The 12,389-nt window shown below is 47.6% G+C and overlaps 1 protein-coding gene across 1 annotated transcript in view; it reads left to right on the top strand.

Moving 5' to 3' along the window:
* MYOF (myoferlin) overlaps window positions 1-12,389 on the top strand; it is a 228,741-nt gene that overhangs the window by 114,709 nt on the left and 101,643 nt on the right. Inside the window, 2 exon segments of the mRNA XM_075351623.1 lie at window positions 206-244; window positions 11,475-11,599. Coding sequence (XP_075207738.1) covers window positions 206-244; window positions 11,475-11,599 — 164 coding nt within the window.

The following is a 12,389-nucleotide window of genomic DNA, read 5'->3' as shown; positions in this document are numbered from 1 at the left end:
ATACATATATGTATATACACATAGAGGTGTATATATATATATATATATATATATATATATATAATATTTATCTCTATCAACTCCTCATTTCTTGCTCAGGATAAATGTTATGTTCTTTCTCTTTTGGGTTTATTTTTCAGCAGATTACCTTGTATTGAATTGTGTCCCAAATGTACTGTTTAACCATTTTCTTTTTGTAATATAGACAGTGAGACTTCGGGAGTTGGGTCTTCGGCATTGGAAGGTGTATATTGTGGTGTGATTTTGATTCCAATTTGATTCTTGCAACCCACTGCCCAAACTGTTACCCCATATTTTGATCATAATTGAAAAATACATTTTTTTTAGTATCTCCCTAGTAAAATACAGTTTTGGCACTGGAGCCTGCATGGATGTATGACCTGCATGATCCTCCTGTGTCTTTTCTATGTGGCTTCTCATATAACTGACTGGATCTCGTAGTGTGCAGCATCCAAGTGTAATTATAGCCACTGCAGGGTTTACGTTGTCCTGTTTCTTGCACCTCCTATACCGCTGATCAGTAATGCAGAATGGTGAAACACTAGTGATGAGCGAGCACTACCATGCTCATGTGCTCTATACTCGTAACTACTGTAGTGATCTGCGGGCACTATCTTGCTCGGGTGCTCGGTACTTGTAACTAGTGATGAGCAGGCACTACCATGCTCGGGTGCTCAGTACTCGTAACTAGTGATGAGCGAGCACTACCATGCTCAGTACTCGTAACTAGTGATGAGCGGGCACTACCATGCTTGGGTGCTCAGTACTGGTAAGTAGTGATGAGCGGGCACTACCATGCTCAGGTGCTCAGTACTCGTAACTAGTGATGAGCGGGCACTACCATGCTTGGGTGCTCAGTACTGGTAAGTAGTGATGAGCGGGCACTACCATGCTCAGGTGCTCAGTACTCGTAACTAGTGATGAGCGGGCACTACCATGCTTGGGTGCTCAGTACTGGTAAGTAGTGATGAGCGGGCACTACCATGCTCGGGTGCTCAGTACTCGTAACTAGTGATGAGCGGGCACTACCATGCTTGGGTGCTCAGTACACGTAACTAGTGATGAGCGGGCACTACCATGCTCGGGTGCTCCGTACTCGTAATGAGCAGTTGAATGCTCTGGTAGGCAGAATTCGGGTACCCAAGTATAATAAAACTCAATGGGAACCTCATGCACTTTTTCGGAAGACTTCCCAGGATAAAAGCTAGAATTCCCCATTGATTTCCATTATACTTGGGAGCTGGAGTCGCACCCATCCAAGCATCCAACTGCTGTTTACAGCTACCAAGCACAAAAGCATGGTAGTGCTCACTGATTACAAGGAGTGCAGAGCACCTGAGCATGGTAGTGCTCACTGATTACAAGGAGTGCAGAGCACCTGAGCATGGTAGTGCTCACTGATTACAAGGAGTGCAGAGCACCTGAGCATGGTAGTGCTCACTGATTATTAGGAGTGCAGAGCACCTGAGCATGGTAGTGCTCACTCATCACTACCAGGCACCCATATTCTTGGTATTGATAGCGGGGGGTCGGGAGTGAGGTCTCCCATTTTGTATGTCCTTTATGGAAAAGCCAGTTGCATATCGCAAAACAAGTCTCCATTCTGTCAGATTTCTGTCATTCCCTGTTCACACTCGCTGTAAATTGGATGATGCGGCTGCCCGCCATAAGAACATGATCTACAGAATGGACTATGGCGGATTTGATTAGATTAGATATGGCAGATTTGTTTGCATAACGTCCATACATGTAAATGGGGTTGTGTCTGCAGCGTGTGCATGGATCTCTGCAAGCCCCATTCATTTGTATGAGACTGTCCTAGAAACGCATGCAACAAATCTGAGGTATGTGAATACACCCTGATAGTGGCCTCTGTATAATACACACGTACGATTCTGCTTGGAGATCCAGTTCAGTCCGTTCTACATGGCTTGTGTCCGTCTGACCAGACCCTACTAATAAACAACCTGTACCAATCTCATGTTAATCTAACTTTAATCTAACTTTTTCCCAAAATGCATTGTAAATTGTAATTTTTACAAATCAAAATTCTTTCTTTTACTCTTCGTATTGCCAATGAAGGTTCTGATGTCTCACCCGAGAGGAGCTAAAAATCGGCCAAGGAGACAGTACTAAAGTTGGCCTTGTCCCTATTCAGGGAATGTAGGACAATTTGTCCCTTATGGCCTGGTATTGGGGCACATGGCCATACCCATTAGCCAGTAACAATACTTCTTTCTTCTAGTAATACTGGACATCATTTTATATCCAGGTCTAAGGTGCCCATACACCTTGGCCAAACAGCCATCTGTCCTAACTTTTCCATCCACATGAATGCTTAGCTTGACCAAGCCTTGTTCTCTATGGGGAGAGTGGAGTGCTCCGCTGCCAGATTTCCAATATTTGGTCTTAGAGGTCAAATCCTCTTCCTCTCTGAAGTCAATTTTACATATTGACTTTTCAGTGTCATTTAAAGGGGTATCTCGAAGATCCTATCCCAATATGTATTAGGAGTAATATTCGCAAATACCTCCAATTAGAAACCTAGTATAGTTCTTCTGATTCACTGTCTCTTACCTCATGTTAAGGGCATTGCTGGAACTCTAGATTTATACAGCTCGGAGTTAGAAAATCTGCATAAAAAAAGAGATGGTCAATTACTTTTTAATTATTCTGCATACAGTGTACAATATAGATTTTGAGACTGGATTTCCCTTAAACCACCCATATATGAAAGATTTTTGAGTTTCCAAGCTATTGGGCACCTTTCTTGGCAATACCAACAAAAGTGTTTTGTGTATTTTAATCATTGCAAATCAGATGAATAATACAAACAATGATATGAAAACCAATGGTATCTCTACTTTTTGGGCACTTTTAGGAAATTGGAACAGCAATTACCTAATATTTATTTTCTTATAGGGAACCTGTTAGTCTGGTGTGTAGGCAGCGAGGCACAGAACAGGAGGAGCGGAGCAGATTAATATTTGTTCTGAGCTTAGGGGTCCAGTGGGCGGCCCTACTCATAGGAATCCAGTGGGCGGCCCTACTCATAGGAATCCAGTGGGCGGCCCTACTCCTAGGGGTCCAGTGGGCGGCCCTTCTCCTAGGGGTCCAGTGGGCGGCCCTTCTCCTAGGGGTCCAGTGGGCGGCCCTTCTCCTAGGGGTCCAGTGGGCGGCCCTTCTCCTAGGGGTCCAGTGGGCGGCCCTTCTCCTAGGGGTCCAGTGGGCGGCCCTTCTCCTAGGGGTCCAGTGGGCGGCCCTTCTCCTAGGGGTCCAGTGGGCGGCCCTTCTCCTAGGGGTCCAGTGGGCGGCCCTTCTCCTAGGGGTCCAGTGGGCGGCCCTTCTCCTAGGGGTCCAGTGGGCGGCCCTTCTCCTAGGGTTCCAGTGGGCGGCCCTTCTCCTAGGGGTCCAGTGGGCGGCCCTACTGCTAGGGGTCCAGTGGGCGGCCCTACTCGGTGACTGACGGCTCTCCATATTTATGATTATACAGGGAACACTTACGGATTCTCTTAAGCTCAGAAACAGGGATTTCTTCGGCGCTCCATTGGGAGACCCAGACGATTGGGTGTATAGCTACTGCCTCCGGAGGCCACACAAAGCATTACACTAAAAAGTGTAAGGCCCCTCCCCTTCTGGCTATACACCCCCAGTGGGATCACTGGCTCACCAGTTTTCTGCTTTGTGCGAAGGAGGTCAGACATCCACGCATAGCTCCACTGTTTAGTCAGCAGTAGCTGCTGACTATATCGGATGGAAGAAAAGAGGGCCCATATAGGGCCCCCAGCATGCTCCCTTCTCACCCCACTTGTGGTTTGTAAGGTTGAGGTACCTATTGCTGGTACGGCGGCTGGAGCCCACATGCTGTTTTCCTTCCACATCCCCCTGAGGGGCTCTGAGGAAGTGGGATCTTACCGGCCCCAAAGCCCTGAGGCCGGGCTCCATCCACAGACCCATTGAACCTGCTGGATACGGAGCTGGGTACCGTTCAGGGACATGGCCCTGCACCATTCAGGTACTCTGTGTCCCCGTACACACAGGCACAGCACACTCCAGACTTGCTGGGTGTGCTAGTGCGCCGGGGACAGTAAAGGGTTACAGTCACTACAGCCTAGCTGAGTGACTTTATGTATGGGGAACTACCGCGCCGGACGCTCCGGGAGCGGCGGCGCGGCTGGGACTTGTAGTGCGCCGGGGACTTAGCGCCGACCGCGCTTTTACGGCGGCGGCGCTTATAAATCCAGTCCCCGGCTTTTGCGGCCTAGCTCCGCTTCGTTCCTGCCCCCACCCTGTCAATCAGGGTAGGGGAGAGACGCTGTACAATCAGCAGCGCCGAGGGCTGGAGCCTTATTTACATGCTCCAGCCCTCTCACTGGACACTGTGGGACGCCGGTTTCCCGCTCTGACTTGGGGGCACGCCCACGGCCCGCCCCCTACTCACACGAGCGGGAGAAGGACGCCGGCAGCCATTCCTGCAGTCCGAGCTGAGAGATCGGACTCTGGGCGACCAGGCACAGGACTAGGGCGACCACACACCCGCTTATAGGCGGGCGGTAAGCGGCACCTGAAGTGCTGACCCCACTAAATACCGCAGTTGTCCATTGGTATTTTTATGCTTACACTGCATAGGTCGCTATTTTTGGCTATATGCCCTCTTAGATGGCGACACATCAGCAGCAGGAAAGCAGGGGTGCTAAGGCACAGGCTTTCTATGCTGCTTGTATTGCATGTACTGAAGTGTTCATGTGTATTTATGCTTGTATGCTATACACTGCACTGTACGGTCGCTAGTCTGGGCTATTTTCGCCTAGAATGACTAGATTACAGCAGCAGAAAAGCAGGGGTGCTGAGGCACAGGTTTTTTCTATGCTGCTTGTATTGCAGGGGTTGCAGTGTTCATTTGTACTTATGCTTGTATGCTATACATTGCACTGTATGGTCGATATTCTGGGCTATATTCCCCTAGATGGCTAGTCTACAGCAGCAGAAAAGCAGGGGTGCCAAGGCACAGGCTTCTATGCTGCTTGTATTGCATGTGCTGCAGTGTTCATTGTACTTTATGCTGGTATACTATACATTGCATTGTACGGTCGCCATTCTTGGCTATGTCCTAGATGGCTAGTCGGCAGCAGCATATAAGCAACTCAGGCTTTCGATGCTGTTTTTACTGCATGTGATACTGTTCCACGGCACTGAACCCCATTGTGTGCAATGCTCCCCTGGAGCACTTGGTCAGCCGGGGTCTCTACTAGACGTGGCCAAAGGAACCACCTGTCAACCCTGTCCAAGGACAGGGATGGAGTTGCAATGGGATAGAGACTTGCAGTCCGGACAGGCCATGGGCAATCTGGATCATTGCTCCCTGGCCACCCTCATTGGGAATATAATCGGTGCTCCGGGGGGGGTCCCAGCCGATGCTCTTCTGCAGGCAGAAGGAGTGGTAATCCCTGTTCCTCTTCAGGAACAAGACACGGTTTTCCTCCAATCTGGTTGTGGTGCCAAAAAAGGATGGCTCTTCCCGTTCCGTTCTGGACCTAAAACTGCTCAACAAGCACGTGGAGGCCAGGCGGTTCCGGATGAAACCCTCCGCTCCGTCATTGCCTCAATGTCTCAAGGATATTTCCTAGCATCAATAGACATCAAAGATGCTTATCTCCACGTGCCGATTGCTACAGAGCACCAATGTTTTCTACGTTTCGTGATGGGAGACGACCATCTTCAGTTCGTAGCTCTGCCATTCGGTCTGGCGACAGCCCCACGGGTGTTCACCAAGGTCATGGCGGCAGTGGTAGCAGTCTTGCACTCACAGGGACACTCTGTGATCCCTTACTTGGACGATCTACTTGTCAAGGCACCCTCTCAAGAGGCATGCCAACTCAGCCTGAATGTTGCGCTGGAGACTCTCCAGACGTTCGGGTGGATCATCGACTTCTCAAAGTCAAACCTGTCACCGACCCAATCACTAACGTATCTTGGCATGGTGTTTCATACCCTCTCAGCGCTAGTGAAGCTTCCGCTGGACAAGCAGCGGTCACTACAGACTGGGTATCAGACTCTCCGTCAAGGTCAGTCGCACTCCTTAAGACGCCTCATGCACTTCCTCGGGAAGTTGGTGGCGGCAATGGGACGGTTCCGTTTGCGCAGTTTCATCTGCGTCCTCTTATTGGGACATTCTCCGCCAATGGGACGGGAAGTCAACATCCCTGAACAGGAAAGTATCCTTTTCACAGAAGGACTCTCTGCAATGGTGGCCTCTTCCCACCTCATTATCACAGGGAAGATCCTTCCTACCACCGTCTTGGGCGGTAGTCACGACAGACGCGAGTCTGTCAGGGTGGGGAGCAGTTTTTCTCCACCACAGGGCTCAGGGTGCGTGGACTCAGCAGGAGTCCACCCTTCAGATCCATGTTCTGGAAATCAGAGCAGTGTATCTTGCCCTACTAGCCTTCCAGCAGTGGCTGGAAGGAAAGCAGATCCGAATTCAGTCGGACAACTCCACAGCGGTGGCATACATCAATCACCAAGGAGGGACATGCAGTCGGCAAGCCTTCCAGGAAGTCCGGCGGATTCTGATGTGGGTGGAAGCCACGGCCTCCACCGTATCCGCAGTTCACATCCCCGGCGTAGAAAACTGGGAAGCAGACTTCCTCAGCCGCCAGGGCATGGACGCAGGGGAATGGTCCCTTCACCCGGACGTGTTTCAGGAAATCTGTAGCCGCTGGGGAAGGCCGGACGTCGACCTAATGGCGTCCAGGCACAACAACAAGGTCCCAACCTTCATAGCACGGTCTCGCGATCACAGAGCTCTGGCGGCAGACGCCTTAGTGCAAGATTGGTCGCAGTTCCGGCTCCCTTATGTGTTTCCACCTCTGGCACTCTTGCCCAGAGTGCTACGCAAGATCAGATCCGACTGCAGCCGCGTCATACTCGTCGCCCCAGACTGGCCAAGGAGGGCGTGGTATCCGGATCTGTGGCATCTCACGGTCGGCCAACCGTCGGCACTACCAGACCGACCAGACTTACTGTCCCAAGGGCCGTTTTTCCATCGGAATTCTGCGGCCTTGAACCTGACTGTGTGGCCATTGAGTCCTGGATCCTAGGGTCTTCAGGATTATCCCAAGGGGTCGTTGCCACCATGAGACAGGCTAGGAAGCCCACGTCCGCTAAGATCTACCACAGAACGTGGAGGATATTCTTATCCTGGTGCTCTGCTCAGGGAGTGTCTCCCTGGCCATTTGCATTGTCTACCTTTCTTTCTTTCCTGCAATCTGGGTTAGAAAAAGGTTTGTCGCTCGGCTCCCTTAAAGGGCAAGTCTCGGCGCTATCCGTCTTTTTTCAAAAGCGTCTAGCACGACTTCCTAGGGTGCGCACGTTCCTGCAGGGGGTTCGTCATATTGTACCCCCGTACAAGCGGCCGTTAGATCCATGGGATCTGAACAGGGTACTAGTTGCCCTCCAGAAGCCGCCCTTCGAGCCTCTGAGGGAGGTTTCACTTTCTAGACTATCACAGAAAGTGGCTTTTCTGGTAGCGATCACATCTCTTCGGAGAGTGTCTGAGCTAGCAGCGCTGTCATCCAAGGCTCCTTTCCTGGTCTTCCACCAGGACAAGGTAGTGCTGCGCCCCATTCAGGAGTTTCTCCAGAAGGTGGTATCCTCTTTTCATCTTAATCAGGATATCTCTTTGCCTTCTTTTTGTCCTCATGCAGTTCATCGGTATGAGAAGAATTTACATTTGTTAGATCTGGTGAGAGCACTCAAAATCTACATTTCCCGCACGGCGCCCCTGCGCCGCTCCGATGCACTCTTTGTCCTTGTCGCTGGTAAGCGCAAAGGGTCGCAGGCTTCCAAAGCCACCCTGGCTCGATGGATCAAAGAACCAATTCTTGAAGCCTACCGTTCTGCTGGGCTTCCGGTTCCATCAGGGCTGAAGGCCCATTCTACCAGAGCCGTGGGTGCGTCCTGGGCATTGCGACACCAGGCTACGGCTCAACAGGTGTGCCAGGCAGATACCTGGTCGAGTCTGCACACTTTCACCAAGCATTATCAGGTGCATACCTATGCTTCGGCGGACGCCAGCCTAGGTAGAAGAGTCCTGCAGGCGGCAGTTGCCTCCCCGTAGGGGAGGGCTGTCTTCGCAGCTCTAACATAAGGTATTTCTTTACCCACCCAGGGACAGCTTTTGGACGTCCCAATCGTCTGGGTCTCCCAATGGAGCGCCGAAGAAGAAGGGAATTTTGTTACTTACCGTAAATTCCTTTTCTTCTAGCTCCTATTGGGAGACCCAGCACCCGCCCTGTTGTCCTTCGGGATTTTTGGGTTTTCTCGGGTACACATGTTGTTCATGTTGAACGGTTTTTCAGTTCTCCGATGTTACTCGGAGTGAATTTGTTTAACCAAGTTATTGGCTTTCCTCCTTCTTGCTTTTGCACTAAAACTGGTGAGCTAGTGATCCCACTGGGGGTGTATAGCCAGAAGGGGAGGGGCCTTACACTTTTTAGTGTAGTGCTTTGTGTGGCCTCCGGAGGCAGTAGCTATACACCCAATCGTCTGGGTCTCCCAATAGGAGCTAGAAGAAAAGGAATTTACGGTAAGTAACAAAATTCCCTTCTTTACTATAGAATATGCCATACTGAATCTTTCCCATCAAAACTATGAATGAATCTGCTCAGCTCCTTGTGTTCTATAACATGCTACTTGCAGATCAGACACCCTGTGTGATGTGACCGATTCCCTTTTAAGGGGACCATCTCATAAACTATGGGAGCAGCGTAAAAAATATAACGTCTTCATGGCGTTTTCACTTTAGTCATTTTTGCAGAATAGTGCTAAACAACGTGGTATTCCCATCTCCAAGATTCTGTGCCAATATGTAGTAGGTGTAATAATTTAAAAATATTAGCAAATGTCTCCCAGTTAGAAATATAATATAGTTCTCCTGATTAGCTATGTCACTTACCTAATGTGCAGGGCATTGCAGCTTGGGTATCCATGGTTATGACCACAAGCAACTAACAGTCACTATATGAGGGGATATAACCATGGATACCTAAGCTGCAATGCCCTGCACATGAGGTAAGAGACATGGCTAATCAGGAGAACTATGCTACATTTCTAATTGGAGGTGTTTGCGAATATTATTATTATTACACTACTACATATGTAGGTGTATATATGTAGTTGGATAGGATCTTGGAGATGGGAATACCCCTTAAGGCATTTGCATGTGATTTTGCCATGAAAATCTATCAGCAGGACTTGCATGTATTATGAGATGTCATTGGTTGCTCCTTTTTTTTTTTTTTTTTTTTTTATTGTTCCCACAGTTATCAGGTATAATTCTATTATCATTCTATTAGGCGATTGCTAGTCCAGCAAATTCCTCGTGTCATGTTACAGTAACTCATAAGTGCAGGTATCATTTTCTAACTTAAAATATTTCTCATTTTATTTTTTTGTGTCTCCCACTTAAAGGGGTATTTGAGTTTTAGTAAATCGTAGATCTATCCTTGTACATCGTGTAAGCTTTATTTGCTGATCCTGGGATGCCCCTTTAACTGTGACATACTATTCTTGTGTACAATGCATTCGCTGACGTCTGATGCCACTAATCGCTTCTGCTGTTGCCGTTTTTACAGCTAAGAAAAAAAAAATCTGCTACTGATACCGCTGTGCTCCAGATCTCCCCTCATTCACGTGATGCACATTCAGAAACAAAATATTAAAATGACTAAGCGCCAATCCGAACACTTTACAATCCTAAATATGCCATATATTCCAGGATGTTTTATTCTGTGGTGTACTGTAGCCCCCAGAAAAGCAGGAGGAATTCTAAAAAATATGACGAGAAAGTACAAAACTGAATAAAATAGCCTTTGTATAAGGGAAAACTATTCCTAAAATACAAGTTGCATCTGTTTGGGCATGACTAGAATATGTATCTATTTATTATTTTTATTTTTTTTTTTCATTTGTCTTCCTTTTCTTTCCTTCCTTCATTTGTTTGTTCCTTTTTCTTTTTCCTTTCTATGTTCTTTTTCCTCCTTTCTATCATTTTTTTTTTTTTCAGCCCATTAGTAACAATATGTAGCTAGATTGCTAAGGAGGAACTGATTAATGTTTTTTAATATCTTAAAAGAAATCTCAAATATGCAGAACACTTTTTAAAGTGGTTCTTTGAGAAGAAAGGACAAATTATTATGAATAAATTTCTAAATACCATTAATGAGAGAATCACATTTTTGTCTAGACAGGTAATCACTACAATGCACTACGATCTAGGACAGAGAACTATATAATCTCTTGCGCTAGCTGTGGATATTCTGAAGATTTTGACACCCTTGGCATCTTCAGAATTCCCACTGGTAGTGTAAGCAAGCAGGGAGCCGAGCTTCCCATTGCACATGGTTTCTGTCACTACCTATTACATAAACCAAATTAATGTGATTTGATAAAGTAATTCGGATTCTTTTTTTCCAGAATTGCTTTTTTTATTACTTTATATTTTTTTTCTATTTATGGAGGATCCCTTCAAAGGAGTTCTTATTACATCAGATAAAGTAATGGCGTGTTGCTAGGGTATGCCAGTACCTATTATTAGGCCTAAGCCACACGGTGAGAAAATCTGTGCGAGTGGAGTGCGATAAAACATTGCATTCCACTCGGACCAATATTAGCCTATGTGTCAGCGCACATGAGCGATTATTTTCTCTGCCCTAATCGGACCGAGAAAACAATAGCAGCATGCTGCGACTGTAATGCGAGACTTTCTCTCGCACCCATTCAAGTGAATGGGGCGAGAGAAAAATCGCATTGCACTCGCAGTACACTGGTGTATTGCGCGTGCAGAGCGAGAATCGCAATAGCCGGCTACGGAGGAGAGAGGGAGAGAAATCCCTCCCTCCCCTCCTCCGTGCCGGCCCGCCCCTCCGCAGAGCTGGCCCGCCCCTCCTCAGCGCCGGCTCTCCCCCCGCAGCTGAGGTCCAATCGCACAGTCTGACCTCAGTAGCAGGGACGCTCGCATGACGCTCGGCTCCTGCTGTGCTGCCAGCGCGAGCCGAGTGTTATGCGAGCATCGCACTAGTGCCCCGTGTGGCCCCGGCCTTAGTGAAGGTCTGACCTTTTGGGACCTCCACATCCCTGCCCTAAAACATAAACTTGGCTCTGGTTGTTCACTTCTCGTTTCTCCTTGACCCATGTTGCTGCAGCCATTATCTTCATGTTATTTTGCAGGGTAAAACAAACATCTGTGCTGATGCCCCCTAGTTTTCAGCACTTTGTAGGATGGAAAAAAAAAACCCTTCTAAACCTGTAGGCACCTCTGTCCATCAGACAGCAAAGAAAAACAGTTTCCTCCAGTAATTCTCCACCATGCTCACTGTACAGAGGCAACTTGTATTTTAGAATTAGTTTTCCTCCCTGCGTATTTTTCCTAATCCCTGTGCGATCTTTCCCAGCAGCAGGTAATGACAAGGAGGTCGGATTCCTGCCCACTTTTGGACCTTGTTACCTTAATTTATATGGGAGCCCAAGAGAATTTACTGGATTCCCTGACCCGTTTGATGACCTCAACTTTGGAAAGGTACTTTGGAATAGTAAACAAATACTAGCTGCGGTTTTTATTTTGTGCATATTGTCTCATTCGTGAACATTAAGTACTTTTTGTGGCCAGAGTTAGACTGGTCCACCAGAGAACAGACTGATCCTTCAGTAAGTGCTTTGTGAATAGAGACCACCACTAGGCAGATACTGTTGGTTGATCTCGCAATTTCCTTAGGTAATTTTATCAAACTCCAAAAAATAGTAACTTTCAGATACAACAAATGTAAAAATATAATAAAACCTGCAGCATACACAGTCCCTGAAGAGGGTTACATTTATGATTTCTTCAAGGTTTTGGGTTCATCTCTTACTGATGTCCTCTGGGACACATCCCCTCCAGGCATGGACTCATTGAAGATTACATTTCTCGCTCTATTTCTGCACTGGTTAAACAATTCACAGCCCAAACCGCCCTTTATTGTCAATAAACCACAATTCAATGTCTTATCTAGAACCGTCCCTTTTGAGTGTCCACAAGGGATTTTAGTAGCCATATAATAGTGTCTTAAAGAGGACCAGCCACCAGGATTTTCATGTATAAACTAAAGCCAGTGCTATACTGGCGCTATCATGCTGATTCTAAACATACCTGTAGTTGTGAGATCAGATGTATATTTTCTGAAATACAGGTAAGTAAAGTTTGTGAAATACACTGATGATTGATAGTTGCTGCAGAATATCTAACAGGTGAGTCGGGTTCGCTAGATATTCCTGCCCCGTCAGCTTGTCCTTCCTCCCCTGTCTGTTATTACAGGGGGAGGAGGGACTGA

This window comes from Anomaloglossus baeobatrachus, chromosome 5, assembly GCF_048569485.1.
Source record: "Anomaloglossus baeobatrachus isolate aAnoBae1 chromosome 5, aAnoBae1.hap1, whole genome shotgun sequence".
Taxonomy (NCBI): domain Eukaryota; kingdom Metazoa; phylum Chordata; class Amphibia; order Anura; family Aromobatidae; genus Anomaloglossus; species Anomaloglossus baeobatrachus.
Note: the sequence above shows the minus strand (reverse complement) of the source record. Positions and strands in the feature narration are given on the sequence as shown.